This window comes from Larus michahellis, chromosome 1, assembly GCF_964199755.1.
Source record: "Larus michahellis chromosome 1, bLarMic1.1, whole genome shotgun sequence".
Lineage (NCBI taxonomy): Eukaryota > Metazoa > Chordata > Aves > Charadriiformes > Laridae > Larus > Larus michahellis.
Genome location: NC_133896.1, coordinates 98,550,401 through 98,573,548, shown reverse-complemented (window position 1 = coordinate 98,573,548; position 23,148 = coordinate 98,550,401). Strand labels below are relative to the sequence as shown.

General features: G+C 42.7%; 1 protein-coding gene and 2 non-coding genes across 6 annotated transcripts; all 3 read right to left on the bottom strand.

The window, feature by feature from the left end:
* Window positions 1–93: 93 nt before the first annotated feature.
* TRNAI-AAU (transfer RNA isoleucine (anticodon AAU)) lies at window positions 94–167 on the bottom strand. Its single transcript has one exon. It is a non-coding gene; the product is annotated as a tRNA-Ile (tRNA).
* A 177-nt stretch (window positions 168–344) lies between these two features.
* Window positions 345–427, bottom strand: TRNAL-CAG (transfer RNA leucine (anticodon CAG)). Its single transcript has one exon. It is a non-coding gene; the product is annotated as a tRNA-Leu (tRNA).
* Window positions 428–2,004: 1,577 nt separating this feature from the next.
* TTF2 (transcription termination factor 2) lies at window positions 2,005–22,805 on the bottom strand. Of its 4 annotated transcripts, XR_012588391.1 has the most exons (24): window positions 22,730–22,805; window positions 22,533–22,644; window positions 21,693–21,776; window positions 20,367–20,433; window positions 18,957–19,895; window positions 18,295–18,421; window positions 16,973–17,164; window positions 16,600–16,757; window positions 15,662–15,743; window positions 15,237–15,350; window positions 14,138–14,288; window positions 13,368–13,473; window positions 12,309–12,499; window positions 11,273–11,426; window positions 10,386–10,477; window positions 9,538–9,620; window positions 9,069–9,208; window positions 8,111–8,281; window positions 7,991–8,018; window positions 7,485–7,543; window positions 6,222–6,375; window positions 4,546–4,628; window positions 3,425–3,499; window positions 2,191–2,603 (listed from the first exon to the last, which is right to left on the bottom strand). XR_012588391.1 is itself a non-coding variant. In XM_074595204.1 (23 exons), exons 1-23 carry the CDS (start codon window positions 22,755–22,757, stop codon window positions 2,459–2,461), a joined length of 3,507 nt encoding a protein of 1,168 aa, XP_074451305.1. In that variant the 5' UTR covers window positions 22,758–22,805; the 3' UTR covers window positions 2,005–2,458. The 4 variants fall into 4 exon arrangements, 2 of the variants coding, with proteins under 2 accessions (XP_074451305.1, XP_074451314.1); XM_074595204.1 differs by lacking the exon at window positions 7,991–8,018 and having other exon boundaries at window positions 2,005–2,603; XR_012588390.1 differs by having other exon boundaries at window positions 7,485–8,018.
* Window positions 22,806–23,148: the final 343 nt, after the last annotated feature.

The following is a 23,148-nucleotide window of genomic DNA, read 5'->3' as shown; positions in this document are numbered from 1 at the left end:
ACACCGTGACTTACCCTGATCAATAAAAGGTGGGTGGGGGGAGAAACACACCAAGCAGCCCCCAAAACACAGACTAGCTCAAAAAGTTACTGCTGGCCCGTACGGGGATCGAACCCGCGACCTTGGCGTTATTAGCACCACGCTCTAACCAACTGAGCTAACCGGCCGCCATACACCACGGCTTCCCAGCGCCCCTGATGGCGGAGCCCACCCCTGGCTACGGTTGTCCTGACCACCCCCAGTGCAGAACGGCTGCCCCCCCGCGTTCGGCAGGTGCCTTCCCCTCCCCGTCGCGGCGGCTACAGCGCCTCAAAATAACGCGCAAAAAAAAATAAAATCGAAGTTGTCAGGAGTGGGATTCGAACCCACGCCTCCAGGGGAGACTGCGACCTGAACGCAGCGCCTTAGACCGCTCGGCCATCCTGACACTTGAATATGCTTTTCTGCCGGCCCCATTCAGCTCCGCCGCCGCGCCTGTCCAACCGGCACCCCAAGTCAAAATGGGACACCCTGTGTACGGGTGGCAGGAGCAAAGGAATAGAAAAAAAAAGCCCTGGTTTTCTTTATATTAACTGTTATAGCGAAGTTGCTTTTCTGTAAAGAAGTAAAGCCCTAATATTTTTGTGTTGCAGCGAGATTCAAAGGCCTGGTTACACAGGGGCTAACATTATTTAGCTGTATTTTGAGATACGCTTTTGCTCAGTGTGAAGTCAAACCACTTCCCCCCTCCCAACACACTTCCTTTAAGAATTTGACCTTGAATACCAAACCCACATATTCTTCATTCATTTCTCTTAGCTGCATTAATCTGCCATTTCAGAAGATGGTGTCTAAAGGTAGGTGCTAGAGCTTCAGCTCCAGAATCTCTCTCAGTTAAGCTGACTGTCACTTCCTAGCCCCTGGGTTGTTGGGGTTTCCTAAAAAAGGCCAAAGCCCTTTCCTGGACAGAATTTCATACAAATAGAAAAAGCAATTAATACCCACAATAATATCCGATACACCTAACAGTTATCCTGCATTGTGACTATACTCACATTCAGCCAAAGGAAGACACACCGAATGAAGGCATAAGGTGTACAAGAGATTAGCTTATACTGTATTTAGTAATATACATTAAAGAGGGAAGCCTGCTAGGCTAACAGTCACTCCAAGGAAAGGGAGAGGAGCTCAGACCAGAACATACGTGAACTCCAGAGAAGAAAGTATAACCCAAGTTCTGCTCACCTAAACATCCAAGCCAAAATAAGTACTTTTGGAAAGTCAGTCCATGGCTTCCTGCCTCGTGGAAGACGTTCTGAGATGTTTTTTCAGAAAACCAGCGTGGCACACTGCTCATTTGCCTTGCTATCTTGCCCAAACTGAGATTATGGTTAAATTGCCCAAGTTGCACAGCCTTCCTTGGTTCTGAGAGCTGCTCAAGGCACTTCCACCATGGTTGAATTTATGGACACATACACACAAAAAATACAAATTACTACCTTTGTGCCCTCTAGCCCCTGTATCTCCGCAAGAAATTGGAATAATGCCACAGCTTCACCTGCACAGCAGAGGGAGATGGAAACGGGGCAGATGCACCACCAATAAAAAAGTATTTTCCTAGAAACTTCACCCACCTGCACATACCATTTCTAATAGCAAGAGGAATACAAACCATTAATCAAGGACTTGCAACTCATCTACTATTACAAAATGAGAGCATCTTCTAAAGAAGAATAGTCTATACATTAAAAGATTTGCACCAAGGCAACCTTACGCTATTTAATACTCTGAAGAATTAAAAAAAAACAAACCACAACAATCAGGAATTCAGGTTCTGTTTCATAGCAACAGAACAGAAATCTATTTCCCTGCTTGAATAAATATTTTAAGCAGGGGATGGAAATGCTTCTCTCAGATATAAAAAGTCCTCCCAAGGAACAAAAAAGAAAATGAAGTATTCCTCTAAGTCCTTCCTTCCTTAGTTTTGTTACTTACACATTCTAAAGTTTATATAGTCATCTTATACCATCATGCTCAAAAATTTTAATTTTTTTTTTGGTTCCTTCATGCCCACCCAACCTCACCACTCAACCTCTGAACTTTCCTACCTCACACTTGTCTCTCTTGTTTGTTTCACTTATGCCTGTGCTTCTCCTGTCCTAAAGAGAAAAGAAAGTTTTCTGACTAAAAAGCATAACATAGGAAACCAAGAAACAAGCAAATATTTGTTTTTAATATTTACTCAAAAGTGTCTTAAAACAATAGCTTAATTTATAACTTGATTAACCTTTGGATATGCAATCTAATTTTAGTATTAAACCAAATTCCTGAAGTCGGTAACTTCTCTTCCTGGGACAGTATAAAAATGTAGTTATTTGTTCAAAATAAAAAAACACCTTAAACCAGCAGTCCTTTGTTGAAGTCAGCAACGTTAATTGTAGGTATAAAATCACTTTCCGTTGTGTATTGTAAAGGATAATTAGATGCCAAAGAGAGTTTTGAGGTCAGCCAGAGTGAGCTTAGTGAAGGCCTCCCCTCTGCCTGACAGCACCTGCTGGGCGAGAACTTTCTTCCTCGTCTGGAGTTGTACAATCTTTTCTTCTACTGTTCCTTCACAGACAAACCTAAAAAAAACCAAAACCAAAGACACATCATCTCAACTGCTAGGAAAAAGCATCAGCATTATATCAGCGCTTTCCCAGTAAATTTCAAAAGACTTGTCTCACTTAAAAATGAACAGCCTATTATGTGACCGACAAAACATACCCGTGCACAGAAAACAGCTGTTCTCATATCCAGGTATTGCAACATTTCAAATAACAAAGTCTGATGCACTTTAGGCCTCAACTTTGGTCATGTGAAGCAATAGTAATTCTGTGACAAAATCCTGTAGTGATTGTTTGATAATTGATGGCACCTATTACACTAAAAGCATTGTACACAAAATAGTATTTTAGATTCCAGTTCCTTTGAATTTGCTGTGCATTTACAATAACCAAGCTAGCCCTTTAGTCCTTACAATTACAGATGCTTTTTCTAAAAAAAGTCAACTTTGCCACTTATTATAAGTGCTCTACGTTTACGTTAGTGGTATTAGAAAGGTCCAGGCTTAGGGAGCACAGTGAAAAATCTCCACTCAACAAAAGAAGAGAAATGGTTTGGTGCCTCAGTTGTTCTCAGGAATGAACAGGATCATTCCCACTAAACCATAGGCTGAAAAACAATACAACTCTGCTAGCTATCAGGACAGCAACACGCAGGCAAGTGCCACATAGAAACATTTTCACGTGGTCTCTATCTCAGTGCCCAAGCCCCAGTCCCCCTGTCAGACCTTATGCCTAGCTTTAAGTAAAGAAACAAGCCTCAAACTAAGGCCTCGCCTCCCAAACAAACGCCAGACAGTACATAAGCAACAGCCTCACTCACTGCTGAGGAAAATCCTGACCTGTGTATCACAACGTCCTTCCGCTGCCCCACTCGGTAAATGCGGTCACATGCCTGGTCCTCGAGAGCAGGATTCCTGCATGGTAAAAAAAAGATAGCTTAAGGGCTTGTCTTCAGGAATAACTGAAATATCAAAGCCTCTGTGCTTGCCTCATTTTCCTGCCTCCAGAGCATCCCATTTTCTTCCTCTGTAGAACTAAAACCACTCCCAGGTTACCTTAGGTTTACTAGCCTGCTCACCAATGTTCACCCTGACTGTATCTCCCTTTGCCCTTGGTAGAAGTGTGCTGCAATGCCACACAAAGTCAGCTGTATGAATTAGACCACTGTTCCATGTAGCCCTGTATTTCTGGCCAATAGTTAGTACTCAAGGGAATGCTGAATAGCTGGTAAGGAAAGAGGAGAGCAAAGCAGGAAGGCAAACTCCATTGAAAGAGGCCTTCAGTCAAGAATATTTACATGAGAAATGTTTCTGTTTGACACATGGTTACAGGGAATGCTTGTTGGCGTAACTTCCATACTGTAGAAACATCGCCTTAATGCTGCTACTCAGCAGCTGGTTTTGTACTGAAGCTCATTAGTTTTCTTCCTAAGTTCCCATGAGCAACACTAAGTTTAAAAATTGTGATTCTGACTTTGATGAGAGACAACATAAATATTAGGAGCTCATATGCACTATTTTCATAACCCTGTAAAACCCCAAGGTACGCTAGGTATGCCCAATTACGGACTATGCTCCACACAATCGATCTGTTTCCAGACAAATTCCTGTAGGCATTACTGTACCATTTTCATTACTGTAAGAAATTAAGCCAGGGACTGCCAAGTCTCCAGTATCATTTTGTGATACAAACTGCATACTTGCTTCTTTGGATTGCTGTTATCCTCCTCTATTTTTTTGTCCCTACAGAACTGTACTTCATGGCAGTAAGCACTGGATTGACAAATTAGAATGTCTTGGAATAAGGCCATAGTAAAAACACTTTTCCACAACTAATAACTAACCCTTACACTCAGCTAAATGCTTCCCTCCTAACCTAGTTGTATCAGACATCACAATACATGTGGCAAGCTGCATGCCCTACATATATCCTCTGAGACGGAACTTTTATTTCTCTTTACCAGTGCATGTCAAGGAGAAAGAGGTGGTTTCCTCCAGTTAAATTCAGACCAACACCTCCAGCCAGCAACGAGATCAACAATACCTTCAAAGGCCAAAAGAGAGTTCAGTTAAGGAGCCTGTTTCCAGAAAATTAATGCTTCATATACTCCACATTAATTTGAACCAAAGGATATGTTTATCATATTTATATTACATACATATGTTTATTATGTGTTTGGGAGCTTACCAGATGCTACTTGATGAGGCACAGAAGCCTGGACGTGGAAGTTATGGCTCAGAGAGGCCAGCCTACCATTCCATATATACTACCCTGATACTTTTTTTTTTTTTGGCAGACTAGAGGAAGGACTGGGAAGTTCAGTCTCTCTCCTCAAATGACCGGCCTCTCTGATGACAGCCCGTTGCCAACAACAGGCCCAATCAAGCATCAACTCTGAATTAACAATACTGACTACTTAAACACAGGCAAATGGACTGAAATGGCCTGCTACTCCTTTCACTTTGTTTCCACGTAACCTAGTATCCAGAAAAAGATGAGTAGCTGGGGAGGAATAAGGGATATAGCAGATGGTCAATTTAGAGAAGATTTCTTGTGCAGCAGGAAGAGAACTCAATTAAGGACAGAGACACTTGCTATAGATATTTACAACTCTATTTCACGGTATGGTACCTTAAAACCCTGATCTTGTTTAAGGGGTCAGCTATTCGTATAGCTGGCAGAAATCTTCCTTTGTTTAAGTTCAAAGCTAGAAGGAGAAATATCTATTTTGTAGATAGCTTGTTCAAGAAATCCAACAAAGAAAACAAGCTAAGGTACCACATTCTCCCCTTCCAGTCACAGATCCATCCTCAGAGGAGACAGCCTGTCCTGCCTCACCAACAGGAATGTCAGCATCCAGATGAAAGTGTAATCACTATGAACAGTTAATTTGGATTCAGATGTCTTTAGTCACCTGGCAAGCTTCCTTCCCTCGGCCAAAATTTCAGACTAGAAGCTATTTTTAAGAAGAGACGACACACTGTAGTTCATCAGTATTTAAACGCCACCACCCCCAATAACTCAAAAGTGAAAGAAGTCACCTTATTTTGGGTGTGCAAAACTATGACTTCTCTTGCCCCAATCCCAGTCTTCCTATCTTTATACCAGTGTGAGATATGCTCTTATTAATTTTAGGCTCATTCACAGATTCAACTGTCATCCTCTCTTCTCAAAAAGATTAGTCTGGTAAAAAGTGTCAGATGCGTTGGAAAACAGCAATAAAGTCTTACAGGTTCCTTGTCAAGCAGGTGATACACAGAAAGAAACACCCTCCAATGCAGAAGCATGAGCTGGAAACAACCAATCTGCTCTGAGTAGAGCTAATTAGACGCCTACCTTCCACATTACTCTCTGTGGCAAAAACATCTTTGAACACACTGAAGACTTGGACAACCTTTGAACTAGCTTTGGAGTCAGATGATCTCAGTACAGAAGGTTAACATCAAAAGGAGTTTTTTAGCAGCTGCTCCTGCCTATTACAAGATGTAAATTTGTTTTTACAGCTACCTCCTTCCCTGCTGATCTTGGCACCTAGAGATCCAGATGAAAGTAGTGCCAGCAAATGGAATCACGAAGTCAGTTATCACAGATGCTCACAGCAGCACTAGGAACTGTTTCTCTTGCCTGACTGCATACCTGAGGCCCTTTGGGATTGTTATTGAACTCTTCTACCACATCCATTCTCTCTTTAGGATTGACAGAGCCATCCACTGTTGCAAACTTGAGCCCTAGACGCTTGAGATGCACAGCCACAACTTTCAACATACTTGTCCACTGAGAGACAACAACACTGGAGAGAGAGAGAGAAAAAGGAGTTTAGAACAAGCTCTGTGTGTACTGTAACAGTTTGGTTATTGCAGTGTCTTACTTAAGAGGAGACAATGATTCAGGCACTCTTCCCACCTGCATACTAAAGCCAAATCCCTTCCCAATTCAGAAATAGATTCACCTGTAGGTGTAGTGGTAGAACCTGCTGTGGAAGGCTAATACACAATAAGCTTCACACAAATTAAGTCTCTAGGTTTCACCTCTATTTCTGGATTTTACATTGCCACCTACCAATCACAATTCTGAACTTTTTGTGCAAAATGAATCAGTAGCAACACCAAACCTGGATTTCCCTAGGCACTCCCCACACTTTTTGGATTAAACAGTTTGTAAGGCAATAATTTGTTCAACAGCTTTTTGGTAGGGAACAAAAGTAATGTTGGTGTTCCCATTCTTATGGTGGGAAATCTTTTTGGAAAAAACTTTGGAAAAAAGCTTACTACATATGGTGCAACTCTGGAGTTGCCCAAAAATAGGACTTCCCTTTCCAACCTACCCCCAACATAACACAGGTGTAACTACTTTGCATCCACACACCTCTAAGTGCATTCTACCTTGCTTAATAAAAGCAAGCAGAAAACTCTGTAACACTGCAGTCTGGTGCAGAGCAAAGACAGACAGAACTTGCACAGCAAGAGCTGCAGGACTTCAGCAACACTTAAATCCTCTAATCTATGCATTCCTTTATCTTAAACAGGTTCAGTTTTAATGACTACTCTTTTCCCCCACCTTTTTTCAGTGGTGGCATGGGTTGCAGAGCTGAGGGCAAATATTTCTCAGCACAACCAAATTATTCACAATTCTGGTTTTGGAGAAAAGAAGAGCCCTCCGGGACCTCAAGGCCTGAGATTCCTCACACATTCCCTTATGTTTACACTTACCTACATCTTAAACTATTCTATTTTGTCTTGGATTATTTTCCCTGAAAATCTGCTTTCAACTACTGCAGTACTGCCAATATTTTACCATACCAGGAGTTTTGTATTCAATTGTTTTAAATTATTTCTGCTGCTGCCAAGAGACATGCTTCTCTCAATCATTATGACTAAAGAAAAGGACATGTTTACTAACCTTTTCTGAGAATCCGAGTGACTCTGAATAGTTTTCAGTTCAGCCAAGAGATGAGCTATCTGAGGGGGAAAAAAAAAAATCAGTCTGCTGCCATAACCCAGTTCATGCTTGGCTATTCTTCATTAAAATAGGAAGTGATCAAAATAACTCTTCAACTGGAATTTCTTCTGTGCTCAGACTTTCAAGATATTTTAATAGTCATTAGTAAGAACACTCCCACCCTGGAAAACACGGTTAAGAAACCAAATTATACAAGCATGTTTTATAGATTCCAACATTCCTGTGACAAGTCAAGTTATGGCCACCGCTCTTGCTGCCATCCTATTTTTCATTAGCTCTTCACAAGCACCATGCTCTCACATGCATGCTTTTCTAAACTTCTGTGAATCCAATGCTCAAGATTTTCACTGACAGACTTTCAGCAGTCAGATTCTCACAGCTTTATTGCCATCCTGATAAGTTGGAGCATTCCCAGAAGGGGTTCAGACGACTATCAACCTACTCACCTGATTTCATCTAAATTGACAACTTAGCCTGCAAAGCATGACAATTAATTAACAACTAAAAAGGCAAAGTGCTGAAATCCAAGCTTCTCCAGGAAGGTAAGAAAGTCACAAGCAGAATACCTTGGTGCTCTCCCTGGTGATTTCAAAGATATCAGTTTTAAAAGCTGTGCCATTGAGGTAGACTGTTGACTTGGAATCAGGAGTTTGGAGCTCAGACAGGGTCAAAGCACTAAGTTGCTCCTCAATGGAGAGGGAAAGGCCTTCGCTGCTCAAGTTAACTTGGTCCAGAGCCTGTGGGAAAGAAAGCAATATAATAAGGGATCACAGTCAAGCCTGCGGTCAAGTTCAGTACTGATCCACAGTCTGCATGGTGTCTGCTGAGGACAGCAGGGTTTGAAGGAAGCTATGCAATATGAAGAAAGAACAAATAAGAAACACTACTGTGTCAGACCAACAGTCCCTTTGGCCCCTTATTCTGCCCCAAGAAGGAGCAGAGTAGGGAAAACATGTCAGCTCAGCCATTTTCTGCGGTTCAGTCTCCTCAGATTCCCCCTCCCATAGCAGTTAACAATTGCAGGATTAAAGATGTTAGAAGATAAATCCTTGCCTATTCCCTTAGTATCTGGACTTACTCTACAGCTGCTTTATTTGACACAGCAAAAACTTCTGAAAGATTAGTGTACTTCATGCAAGGCAACTTCAGTCAAGGCACTTGTAGAGCTCTCCAACACACAAGCCCTTCAAACAGGCCACACTTGTAACTTGTGCACTTTTCAAGACTAGGTTAAGATCAAGAATTCTTCTTCGCCATCACAATTTTATTATATTTTTTTTTTATCCAAATGAAGGTATTTCCAGGGACACAGCTGCCCACATAGGTCATGCTGGGAACTCTTCAGTAGGAAGTATTCCCCATCTAAAACCTCTTGGACTGTAAAACACACGGTCCTAGAAATGGCTCAGTTCATACACCCCGTAGCTAAGAGATGCAAGGGTGTTACAAAGTCTGTTAACTTACACACTTTAAAAAAAAAATCCCAACAAAAAACCCCACCCCGCCACAATACAATGCAATTACCACTTTCAGTAAGGAGAGATGGCAGCAACACTGACGGAGCCTCAAGAGCATGGACAAGACATGGACTGTACTTGAGACCTGGGAGTCACTTTGGGAGCCTGCTAGAAATTCCTTTTGACTGACCGCAAACTCTTGTGCAACTGCCAAGGAAGGAAGACAAAATATCAAGAGCTCTTGGAGGCATTTCCAAGCACTGCCCAGCCACCTCCAGCAACAGAGCAATTACACCTTTATTTCAGAAGGGTGTTTTAGACCTAGGCAGGTTAAGAGATTTGCCCAGAGCCACAGCAGTGAGAACAGACTTTGGGAATGCTATGGCAGGATTCTTTGTAACATCAGGGGAGCAGCAAAACATCTTCCAAAGAATTTTTTAAGTCCTGATCCCCTGTGGCCAGGTCTGTTCCCCCTCCTCAGTTGTGCACTTAAGAGTCACTTCTGCAAATGTTTTCAGGGGAGAGTGTGCTCAAACCTTTCTCAAATGGGTTACCACCAGCATACTCTCTGCCTTCATTTTTCTGCTCTTGTCTCTTCAGGTAGGATTGCAGTGTTGACCTGGAAAAACAAGACAAAAACTGTGGGATTTACAGCAGGAAAAAAGGCAAGAGGGACCCATGTTAACAAGCAAGCTGATGATGCATTAAGGTAAGGATGGCTTAATTAATGATTTAGTCACAAAATATCACAAAGAGTTTTGTTTAACCTGAATATGATAAAAACCAAGATCCATTTTGGAAAACACAAGAGGAAGCAAGTCTGCTTTACTGGAACACCTTGAGTACAATAGGAGCCAGGGGCCCAATGGATAACATTCTTCATAACAAAAGGACATCTTTAAATGTATATTTAAAATGAAAGAAGACTCTTTACAGCAACACTGTTGAAAGAAACCGTAGGAAAACACAAAATGATGCTGGTTTGCATTACAGTCATCTGGAGAGGCCAGCATAATTTCCAATTTTTAAGTATCACAGGGCGAAGAAGATAAATGCTCTCCTTTACAGGTTCTGGCACATCATCATTTAAGAACTACTGTTGCAATTCTAAGTCTGTGGAGTCGTGAAATCAACAAGAAAGGCTAGGATACAAAGCTCATACAAGGCAGGAAGATACGGGAGGAAAAAAAAATAATGCATGTTTCAGCTATTACCAGAACAAGCAATATATTTTCAAACATGCTTAACAGGTATTCAGACAGGGAAAAAGTTAACAGGAATTTGTCCAAAAGCTCTGCTCATCTTAAGTGGAGTTGTCTTTCTGATTTCTCACACCAGTAAGAAACAAAACCACAAAACACCCTACCCCTTCTCACATTCATACCTGGATCTTGCAAAGAGCACATTGTACACAGACTGCTCCTCTGCTGACAGTTTTAACTGATGCAACTGCGTGCTACGCTGGGGCAGAGATACCTGAAGTAAAAATACACAGGATCAGATGTAAATAGTGCAAAAATCTTATACAGCATCACGAACACCAGTGTTCCAAGATTTAACACAGTGTTCTAAAGTCTTAGAAGACAGAAGACAGCTGTTTGTTTCTTAATTAAAATTATTAATATTAATGCAATTATGACACAATATAGATACCCATTGAACTCCAAGTAGCCTGGTTAACACTCAAGATTATAATCTTTATTCCAAATCATCCGACAACAAAAGGCATGAGCAACTAAGCATTGACTTCCACAGAGACACCATGGAGGAATTCATTTATTGCATTGTAAAAGTAGCTTCTAAGTTCCTCATTCAGAATCAGACAGTACACCAAAACTACACCTTTGAACGGCTTGCAGATACACCGATGATCTACTACTCACTATAACAGTGTTTGTAAAGAGTAACGCAGAAAGCCAATGCTCTAGCATGCACCAGATCCATTTGACATGCAGCAGCTTTGATTCTCAGAGATCTAGGCTAGCTCCAAAACCTAGACTAACTTTCCACTAAGTGGGCATCTACTTGCAATTACTTAACATATTCTCCTCCGCATGCAATTCATAACTGAAAGGTTTTATTCTTCTTTATATTTCTGCTTTCTCGATAAGCAATCAAAGTATCCCACAGGCATTCAACTCCGCTTGCTCAAGAGACTGCTGTAGACAGAAAACCCCACCCATTAACAAGCTCATGCATGTAAAGAACTGACTGGCTGCTGCAAGGAAAGCAATGGAATGATTGTCTAGTTGTGGAGGGTGAAGTTCTTACCAAGGGCTTGCCAGTTGAATCCAGCTGGTCCTTAGTTCTCCGTAGTAAGAGGCTCCTGGTTAAGAGACTCAGCCTCTCTCCTCCCTTTTTTGTGTTGTTATCCACTTGGTACTTCCACACCTTGAACTCGTCAAAAGGAGAGCAACGTAGAAACCTACAACATGAGGGAAGGAGACTTCATACCAAGGGAAGAAAAGTTCTTCAGTTACTCTTGAATGACCAGAATCAAATTCCTTGATATCCAAAATAAACTATTTCCCATTCAGCCACAACTGCTAGGAGCTGTAGAAGACTTCCAGTGTAATGATGCCGATAACTGGTTTGCCCAAAAGTCTCACCATCACTAGCACCATGAAAGCATCTTTCTGGTTCTGTACCCATCGCTTCCTCTTTGCTTGTTACGTCTCAAGCATCACCAGCAAATGAAGGGCATCAAGAAGCACTGTCACTCACCAAAAAGCGTATTATTTGCTATTTCAAACTCCTGTACCTCTTAATTGAAAATTAATTTCAATTATCCAAAATTCATTTCAAATGTAAAATGGTCTCTGGTCCTCCAGCACCCTTCATAAACTTTTTCTTTTCAACAACAAGGAGCACAAAGCTTAACCTGTTTATAATTTGTTTCAAGAAGCCAAAGTTTTCACCCTTTTCTTCAAAGCCCTTGTAGCACAACACTCTTTAATAAGATTCTCCCAGACTGCCCTGGTAGGAACAAGGATTATCACACAAAACTTCTGTTCATTCAGATTGGCTTTGTTGATATTCATCTTGGAGATATAGGAGATCTGAAGTAGCTTCCCTTTTGTTCTCTATGAAAACAGAATATCTTTACGCAACATTAGACCCATGGTCAGCCTTGCACAATGCCTCAGCCACGGGCTTTGCAATCCAGTGCCTTAACTGTTAATATAACTAGTCTTGCTACCCCATGTCATAGAAACCTCTCAAACTTAGAAACCAGCTTCAGCACTTCATCAGCTAAGAACTACTGGAACTGGAGCCCTGTCCATGTGTTCACGTGCGGCCAGCTCACCTCAGGAGAGAGTACATGTCTAGTAAGTTGTTCTGTATTGGCGTCCCGGTGACAGCCCACCTGGCGCTGGCTCTCAGTTTGCACACAGCTATAGAGGTTTGAACCTTTGGGTTTTTAATATTGTGAGCTTCATCCAATATAACTCGAGCCCAAGCTACCCTGAGCAGAGGGGAACAGGGAGATGACCCACTCTGAAAGAAAAAGCAGACTATTTATAACCAAGCACAATAACCTTGCTAGGCTCTCTAAAGAGCCACAAGCAAACATTTTTCCAGAAAAAAGCATTTTCCTGATGTTAGCCATCAGTAATCTGAGCTCTTACTGTCACGTAAGAGGTGCTCTCAAAAGAAATAATCTCTCCAAAGCTTCCACAAAAGTTTATAAGACGAAGAATATAATGTTTGTCTGTTCTTGATGACAATTTCTAATCCTTTGCTGGTTTTCTTGCTTTTAACAGTTTATCGCCTCTTCCTTCCCAAAAGACATTCTGTACCAATAAACTGTTGCTAGGCTAGGATAAAGGAACACATATAATTATTCTATAAGGGCATATCCTGTACTTTTAAATGCAGGATCTCTCTACAGTTTTATAGGCACCACTTTGAAGTTTCACGAAATTCGAAGGCCTGTTTGCTTTAAGAGCAAGATCTAGATTGCAATAGGTTTGTGGTAGTTTAAAGCGATGTTGGCGCTTCAGCAAAGAATACTGACAGGAGATTCTAGTGTTCCTTCACAGTCTCACCTTTAAAGAAGTATGATATTCATCATTGCCCTCTTAAAATAACTTTTAAAGACATTTCAACTATATTCAACGTACTGTATTTTGTATTACTACAGAACGTATTTCTTGTGAATATTTTATCCTGTTCTCTTTTCTGGCACTTCACAGTACTTTCTCTCACTTCATTTTTATTGGCAAACTCAACAGGAGACTTATGGAAAAAAATTATTCAGCCTGCTGCTCAGTGTAGCATAAGGTGCTCCTTGAAATGATAATGGTTTGCAACATCTCAGAACAAAACACTAAGGCAAACCTCTATCAACAATATGGCTTCTCACCCCCACATCATAGTCCTCAGCAGGGACTTCCCCCTCCTCTTTGCTTGTCGGAACCTCCTTGGAGAGAATGCTGTAGGTTGTGACAACAACATCATATTCAGAGAGCCTGCATGAAAGGAAAGTAGTAATCAGGAACAAGAACAAATGATGAATTTATTTTGCAAGGCAGACAAAACGCATGCTCAAGGTTTAGGAACATGGTTCTACAAGAGTTTTACAGAAAACTGAGCTTCATAGCAGTCAAACAGGAAGGGCACATTGTTCCCATTTTATGATTACTGGAAGTAGACACAGCAAGCTCAAGAAGAGAGTAAGAGTCAGTGGTACAGAACACACACCACATGAGATGAACGCTATTTAGAATCTGGCATGTAGAAATACTGCTCAGCATGGCCTGAAGTGGTGTAGAGAATTTTCTGATCTATACATGCAGCTGAAAAGAAAATACAAGCACAAAGCACAAATATGGAAGAAACTGCCACTGAGAATCTGTGCAAGGAAGATGTTTCAGGGAGTGTACCCCTTTTTTTTATTATCAGAAACAGCAATAGCCTGCACCAAACCGCTCAGCATGGGTACAGGCCATAAAGGTTTTCCTATATACACCTTGCCAGCAGACATCAATTAGCCTGACCTTCTGTATCCTCCACATTTCCGTACTTCAGGTTCTTCCATCATTCTACAGCCACTGAATTTCAACTGTGATGTACACAGTCCCCTGTTAAGTAGTATTTTACTTTTTTTGGTCATATTTATGGTTTAGCACTTACGCTTCTGCGTGTTTATCTCGGTTCGGCCCATGATACAAATAGACCCTCAATTTGCCATAGCCCACCCGTCTGTCGATCTCTTTCTTCCAGTGATGGATCAAGGATGCAGGACAAATGATTAAAGTGCTGTGGGAAGGGATAACAGTGGAATCTGCAGGAAAATATTGCAGACAGGTTTCAACGTCTTCACATTAGACTACAACAAAGATAGAAGTTTTGGAAAGTCACAACAATTAAGACTGGCCCACTTTTGCTGTGAGCAGAGTTTGTGAAGCAGACATCTCCACAATGCATTCTTGGGGACTGTTAGTTTTGGGTAGGGGTAGAAAAAAGTCTGCTTAAACACTAATGCATCACTTCCTGTCCACTCAGGGTTATGCTATATATCTGTGCACTTCCTTTAGATAAGCTGAAAGGTTAGAATTGGGGAACTAAGCTTGATCTCTCCTGACAATGCAATACCAAATAAATACTTTGCTATTCTGGAAGACTGAAATGTTACCATTTTGAATCACACAGGAAAAACACACAGAGTCAGTAAAATTGACAAGACAGGAAAAAGTAGTACAACCAATTCCATGAGGATGGGGACAGCAACAGGTTGTAGAACAATACTCTTTAAAAATTCTTCACATCTCTTATATCTATAGAAAAGATAGAAGTAATCTTATGGGGGGCAGGGGAGAGAAAAAAAAAAATCAGTTACTGGGAAGCAAGTAGTAACCAATTTAAGTCATTATGCTATGAAAACTAAGCATATTTTGAAAAAACTATGAGACTTTTTTCAAAACAGCATATGCTGGCTTTAACTGGTTCAGCATATTAACTAATCAATAAAAAAAAAAGTAAAGCCCAAAGCAATATAAACGAATGAGTTGGGAAATCCTACACAACCGATGGAAGAACAAGTGACACTGATAAAGAGAAAGGCCTTGCAAGGGAGCGCAGTAAACATTAAGCCCAGCAGAATTTCCCTACAGAAGGGAAGTGATCGCAGATAGAGGCTGTTGTTTACGAGCCATTAACCTATAACGCTTTAGGCATTTCAAATGGCACTGCATCATAATGTATGTACAGTATGATGGAAACAATTCTGTACCATTTTTGGATAGCCATATTTCTAACTTCTCCTTTCTTTTCTCTGTCTTCAGCGGCTTCCGGGCCAGAATGAGAGCAATCATCGTTAGAGTCTTCCCCAAGCCCATGTCATCCGCTGGAAAAAGACACACAGAAGTTGTGATGCCCGGCAGAAACGAGCTCTCCTAGATCAGATCTACACTGAGGTAAATACTGCAACAGAAATTGCCCTGAGGAACCCTGGAAAGAAAGATACACGTATGACCATTTCCCGGGTACAATTTTGTAATGGGTTAACAGCTGTAATTAGTCAAAGCACACAGAAAAACAAGCCCCTGCAACATGCCTACAAAATAACCAGTTATTGGCCTCAGAGTAAGTTATGTGCCAAACTGTTGCTGCCATATATGTGCCCCCCCAAATCCACTTTCCTGTTCTGTTGCTTACCCAGAATTCCTCCACATGGCTTCTGACTCTCTCTCCAGAGTAACCATGCGAGTGCCTGTTTTTGGTGCTGCAGCAGTGGAACCTGAGAGGGCAACACAGAGGATTTGAAAGAAACACTTTGCAAAGTTCAGACACTTCTGCTTCCTGTACCACATTATCCAGCTGAACTGTCCTACCACAATCTTACTAAGAGGAGTTTGCGTACCCATTCTTTTCCCACATGGACAGGGATACTCAAGATAAGCAGCTCCTGCAGACAGGAGGTCAGCAGTACCATAGATCAGTCTGACTAATGTTTTATGCACAAACCAAGCCAGCATGTCACAGTGCTCCAAGGGTATGCAAAGGCAGCTCACCCACGTGGAAAATCCACCCGAGCCTACCTTGCTCACAACAGGCATCACAGTCAAGGAGAGGGACTGAGAACATTCCCCCTTTTCTCAACAAGTCTAAGACCCCTACAGACTCTTAAAAGCATGGCGGTTTAACCCCAGCTGGCAACTAGGGCCATGCAGCTGTTCACTCACTTCCCCCATCCCAGCTCCAGTAGGGTAGGGAGGATAGGGAGAAAAAAAAAACAAAACAAAACTCTTGTGGGTTGAGATTACGACAGTTTAACAGCACAGTAACAGAAGAGAAAAATAATAATGATAGTAATAATGGTAAAAGAATATACAAAATAAAGTGATCGATTGCCCATCCTGTCCTGAGCAGTGATTGTGGATCCCTGTTCCCCAGCCAGCCCCCATTTATATACTCTATGCTCCCTCTCAGCTTCTATGGGAAGCTGAAAAAATCCTTGATTTACTGTTAACATCACTTAGCAACAACTAAAACAATACATGTTATTAACATTATTCTTATACTAAATCCAAACACAGCAGCTGGAGCTACTAGGAAGAACAACAGCACAACATCCTCTATTCTTGCCAACTCACCTTCAATTCAGAGGGGTCTTCGGCTACTGTCTGTTCTGTCGGACAGGATTCTAGAGATTTGTGAAGATGATTAATAGCCTCACTTGTGGCGCTGCGTACAGCCCTGATTCGGTCTTCTGTCATTCTTCCTCCATATAGATTCTGCACACCAGAGTTCACTGGAAAGATACAGCAGTATGCATGAGATATGTTTACAAAGCTAATCTTCCCAAGCAGATCTTTCACCTCGGAGACTGATCTCAGTGGCTACAGATGCAGCTCACAGTAACAAAAAAAGTTTAGTACTCTCACGTATACCCACAAGTTGCAGGATTATATCCGAATAATCCTCACCAGTGTTGTCTTTAATGAGAAAAAGTCTTTCTGTACTTACTTCCAAAACTGTGGCCATAATATTCACTGGAACCCAAAGTAGCAGCAGCAGAGGGGTGACTGTGTGAGCCTGAAGAGGTTCTTGCAGTAGGATCCTGGAGTGGTAGTGGTGTTATCAGTTTTGTACCACCTGGCCTGCCAAAGGGGTTAGGCAAAGATTCCTCACAGCAGCCGCTGCTTGTGCTATCCTCCCCTTAAGAGGAAAGGAATAGCAGGTTGAAAAGGTTGCACAATGGACCTCAGAGCCTTGCACTACAGCCCAGAGAAGGGCCTTCGTTTTGCCCAACAGTCTGCTTGCAAAATATTATTAAGTGGTCACATGGATTTAACAGCAGGGTAGTAGGTTACTGTATCACCTGAGGCACTGCAACTACTAACACGCATGCTTTTAGCCTGCTCCTACATGACAGGCGATGACGCAGTTCAGCTCAAGCCTCAACGCGTGGTTTATACCAACATAGTGAACTTTGTGGTCAAATCAGCGAAACACAAAGTCAATTCTGCACACTGTTCCCAGAGGATTTGTTCCTTTTAAAGACACCTTTCTTGTCATGTTTTGGTTACAAAAGCTATCAAAACATTCAAGAATGAACGGGCCAAAAGCTCGTGAGCTTTTCTTTCCTTCCTGGAAAAGCCTGTCTCACTTAAAAGCAGATATAGTATAAGACATTAGGACTGCTTGATGCATGGTGGCCTGTGAGTTACTGCTTCCTCGATAGAGATCTTGAGTTTCCAGAGCTGTCAAACTGGATCTTTTCATCAGCACAATTGCCATTATAATCACAAAGTAACTCTCCTGTCGAGGTGACCATACAGGTAACAACAAAATGTCTCTCTTCCACAGGTGATTACGACTAGTTAATGGAATTAGGAAATTACTTTACAGGAATGGCATGCTGCTTATCTTGTATCTGGTAACTGAAACATTCAGACACAGCAGCCAAAATATGCATAAGCAGCATGGTTGGATACTGCAACAAGGAGGAAGTTAACACTTCACTGGCAAGTTCTCACCTGCCTCAATCACGTTGCCAAAGTTGGAAAGAGAACTAGCCCTGGGACCTAACCATGGGAGAAAACTCAATTGGAAAGCCACCACACTTCAGAGGAAGCTTTTGAGTTGTTCCATTCATCTTCTCCCAGACACACACTTTGCAACTAATGCTTTTCGTCTTCAGTGATTCTCAATGGACACACTTCATACAGACCACATGACATTATATATGGCATGTTTGTAAGTTTATGCTATTTTTCCTTAATATTAACAACTATAGTAAGACAAACTGTTTTGCAAAGTTCTGGGGAAAAAAAATTTAGTCCTACCTTTTCCAGTAGTATCTGCTGTCGAAATATTAAGAGCACTGAGTGCAGCTTCCAAATCCTGCACTTGCTTTAATAACCGTTCCCCTTTATCTGGCAGCAGCTGAATGTTCACTGTAGCCAATGTACTCTACAAAACAAAAAAGAATCCAAAACATGAGCACTCTTACCAAGCTCTCTGACAACAGAGAGCAATCAGGTCAGAAGTTTAAAAACACTAATCTTATGCCATAGTAATTTGTATTTTGATACCATTCTACAATCTCAAAAAGCATTTAAGTGCCATTTAGTGTGATTAAATAGTCTTTTAGCAGAAAGTAAACTAACCAGTAGTGTACTTTAGAAGAAATGGAAGGACGCAGGACCTCCACCTTTTTATGAAAAGGATGAACAGGCAGTTAAGTGACTTGGACAATCTTCTCTCTCAAAGCACCCAAAGGTTCAACCTACTTGCATGTTTCTTTCTATACTAGCAAGAACAATAGTTCAATTTATTTCAAGATTCTGTTCTGAGCTCTAGGCAAACAGGGGTTTTTTATAACAAAAACTATGGAATGTAGTTATTGGCAATACCATATTCTGATGCCTGTCACGAGTAAGAGAAGTCACCCTGAACACAAAACCAAAGAAAAAAAGAAAAGGGAACAATAGGTGCAATAAGTTACCTTCTTCTGCTTCAGCTGGACTACAAGATGGTTGTGAAGAGCTTTAGGGTCCTGAGGTCCTTCCACGTGATGCGATGCTGCAGCTCCTAGCAAAGATGTGCCCTGCACACTCTTTACCGCTTTTCCTGAAGGAATCTCCCTTGACTGCAAACCTGGTTTCTCAGGTTTACTTTTACCCGATGAGGAATAAACAAGTCCCACTTCACCAGCGTCACTGCCAGAGATTTCATCAGTAGGCCTGATTTGTGTCTTGGGCAGCACCGCCTCTGCTCCTCCCTTGAGGGCAGCATGTTGCAACGCTGGGGAAATCGCATCTTCTTTAGACACGGGTTTAGTTTCTCCACTATTCTGACCAGTGTATACATTCTCCCTGGTTTCTTTATCCCCACAGCTTTTTAAGCCTTTCTCTCCGAGCTGCTCCTCCTCTGGAGGCTTGGTACTCGTACTTTGCTTTCCAAGACTTGGAGGAAAGAGCTTTGATCTCCCACCTGGCTCTTTCTCCACACACTCAGAAGACTTCTTGGACTCCCTGCCGCTGACACTATATTTGTCTTCCTCCCAAAGGGTGTTTTCCCCCTTGCAAGTCTCAGAAAGGCCAAGTTTAGATTCTGACACTGTGCTTTCCTTAAGTTCTGGATCAATCCTATTTCCCATGGACTGCTTCTTTTTAGTTTTCAGCCCTTCTAGAGGTTCTTTCTCTACGGAGGAATCAGAGGTTGATTTCTTTTCTTTATGTGACACCAGCATGCTCTCTTTCTCTGCTTTTACTCCTTTTGCTTTACTGTCGTCTCCATTTCCTTGATTAATTTGTTTCCAGGATGATGGTTCACAATTCTTGTCTATCACTTTGAACGGATTCCTTTGGCCGGTGGGATTGAAGAGAGGTGCTGTGTTGATCTCGGATTCTAAGGCTTTTGACACTTTGGTAGCTTTTGGATCCTGCAATATGTACAAGTGAGTAAGTGCTAACATACAAATTATTAAAGCCTGCTAACTATACACACAACCTGATCATCCCAAGCAAGACTTCATTCTCTATAAACATCTTTCTTATCATTTTAACAGGATCGGGATAAACATTTTACAAGGAAAACAAAACAAAACTGCTGTTTTTTCTGCTTTCTTTGCCATTCCCATGGGTTTTGGGGATCAAGTCCCAACAGCATCATCCTCAAGAAAAGAGGACGGCTGGAGATCAAACCCAAGTTTCTTCTAAGACTGGAGAACAGTGATTACTTGACACAATTTAGGAGTAAGAGAAGTCTCATCTGGAGGACAGCAGGCTGATACACTTTTCAGCTAGAAAACACAAGCTCTCCCACTACGTCATCTCAGAGGTAACTACAGTATACAAAATGAAAAGTCATGATGGAATAAGCTGATACTGTAATGCAAATGAAACAGTCATACCTGCCATGGGATGTTTCCACACCATTTCTTCCCATTCAACTTACTTTTAAGGCATCGGTAAAACAACCTACCAAAGAATAAAACATGATTTGAACTGCAGGAGCCAGTAAAAGAACTCTAAACTGTCCTGGTTTCAGCTGAGGTAGAGTTAATTTTCTTTCTAGTGATTTCTGTGTTTTCAGATTTGGTATGACAGGAATGTCAATAATGCATATCGTTTTGGTTGTTGTTAAGTGATGTTTATACTAGTCAAGGACTTTTTTCAGCTTCCCATAGAAGCTGAGAAGGAGCCTAGACAGAACAACGGAATGGCCAAATGGTATATTCTGTACCACAGATGTCATGCTCAGTATATAAATGGGGGGTGGCCGTGGGGGGAGGGGAATCTGCAATCTCTGCTCAGGTTGGGCTGGGCAACCAATTCACTGGCAGTGAGAGTGACTTGTGTCTTGTAAATTATTTTACCATTATTATTGTTTTCCTTTTCCCTTATTGTTCTATTAAGCTGTCTTTACCTCAACCCATGAGGTTTGCTTTTTTCCCTTTGCCCGCCTTTTCTCCCTCCCCTTCTTGGGGTGGAAGAGGGGCTGAGTGAAAGGTTGCATAGTGCTAGTTGTTGGCAGGGTTAAATTATGACATAAGCATTCTTTAAAAAGTACTTTGCATCAAAACCATTGTAGACAAGTTCTCTCGATCTGCACTTTACAACCAGTCTTCTGTGTAGCAAAAGACCAAGAACACTGGCAACAAAGCTTTTTACAAAAGCATCATTCTCTGGATAAAAATCCCTCGTTTTTTGGGTTGCTTGTTTTTTAATTTGAGCAATAAAAAAAACCTAACTGCTCAGGCAAAAATATTGCCTATGTTCAGAGCCTCAGAAGCATCCTATGATTTCAAGGTGTAAGGAAACAGCTATTCTTTTAGTTAAACTGCACGGGCCACCTCATCTTTAAAGCACCTCAGGAACAGAAAAACTTTGAATGTGATCTTTTTCAAACTGGCAGACAACTAGGACTGCTGCAAGAACTTTATCAGAATTAAAATTAGTGAATTTGATGCAACCATTGTGAGTTTTGGATGAACCCAATCACAGAGCCATGTTCAATTCTGTTAAAAAACAAACATTAGCGATCACTTAGGCTTATGTCATTGAATATAATTGCTAATAAAAGTAACAAACATTTTGAAACATGCTAAGTAAAGGCCTCCAGGCTGGAAAAGCCTTTTCAATTCTAGAAGGAAATTGCAAGTCAGCCGCCATCAAACAATGCCAAGCGTTCAAACCTGTACAACAAACCTTTTTTTCCCCCACTTTAAGGAACTTACCGGTATTCATCTGTGTCCTGCTGAACCAGGACTTGCAGCTCCACCATGCATCCCTCATGGATCAAGCAGTGAGAAGCAGGAATACTGAAAAGAGGAAAGGAAAAGAGGAAGAATAAAGACAAGCTGCCCAGGGAACAGCAACACCAAAAACAATTACTTGAGACAAAACAGAATCATAGAATGGTTAGAGTTGGAAGGGACCATCTAGTTCCAACCTTCCACTAGACCAGGTTGCTCAAAGCCCCATCCAACCTGGCCTGGAGCTTTGTCTTCTCCAGGCTGAACAACCCCAACTCTCTCAGCCTGTCTTCACAGGAGAGGTGTTCCAGCCCTCCGATCAGCCCTCTTCTGGACCCACTCCAACAGGTCTGTGTCCTTCTTGTGCTGAGGACTCCAGAGCTGGATGCAGTACTCCAGGTGGGGTCTCACCAGAGCAGAGTACAGGGGCAGAATCCCCTCCCTCGACCTGCTGGCCTTGTGGCTTTTGATGCAGCCCAGGATGCGGTTGGCTTTCTGGGCTGCAAGCGCACATTGCCTGCTCATGTTGAGCTTCTCGTCCACCAGCACTCCCAAGTCCTTCTCCTCAGGGCTGCTCTCAAGCCATTCTCGCTCAGCCTGTATTTGTGCTTAGGACTGCCCCGATTCAGGTGCAGGACCTTGCACTTGGCCTGGTTGAACTTCATGAGGTTAAGTTTTTGAATACTTCGCAAGTCTTCTCAAAGACTACGTGGCTAAGAAAATAAAAGTTTACGACTCCTGACATAGCACTGAATTTCCCTCAAAACACCCGCACGGCGGGGGGGAAGACCCGTCCCTCCCCCTCCCCGGCCCTGCACCTACGTCGCCGGCAGGACGAAGCCGCAGGCCGCCGGGCCCTGCGCTCCGCACACGTAGAAGCTCTTCCCCTTGTTGGGGCCATCACGGACGCCCGTCTTCAGGAAGCAGAGGGACCCTGCAGGGCGCAGAAGAAGGAAACCGGTCAGAGCGGGAGCGGGAACCCCCCCCAGCCCCGTCACCCCCGCCCCGCCGCCCTTCACCGTGCCGGTCGCAGGGAACAGCCTCCATGGCCAGCCGGCAACCGCCGTCCTCGCTCTTGAAACCAGCCAATCCCACCCAAGCGTCTGCGGGCTGCCCAATGGGAGCGAGGCGCCGGCGCAGCCAATCGCCGCCGCGCTGCAAAACCCACTGTTCCCCGCCCTCCTCCGCTGCCATTGGCAGGCACGTCCCAGAGTAGGCGTGGTCTCAGGGGCAGGGGGCGTGGCCTCCGCCATGCCACCGCCCGTGTCGCGCCGGAGTCGCCCTGTCGCCTCGCGTTCCCGTTGCCCCAGGGGCGTGCCCCGGGGCCACGGTGGGGACCGGCCGTACCGCAACACCGGCCCGGCGGGGAGAGACCAGTCTGGCACCCAGGATGCCTCCCCGTCCTCTGGAAACAATTCCCGATGCCACCGCTTCCAGG

What these genes read in the sequence shown, in the direction of transcription:
- TTF2 (XM_074595204.1), bottom strand. Translation starts at nt 22,757, where the DNA reads ATGGAGGCTGTTCCCTGCGACCGGCACG. An exon ending in GTGGAAACATCCCATGGCAG is followed by an intron (nt 19,896 to 20,366) that starts GTATGACTGTTT and finishes TACATATTGCAG; the next exon opens with GATCCAAAAGCTACCAAAGT. An exon ending in ACAATCCCAAAGGGCCTCAG is followed by an intron (nt 4,629 to 6,221) that starts GTATGCAGTCAG and finishes TGGCCTTTGAAG; the next exon opens with GTATTGTTGATCTCGTTGCT.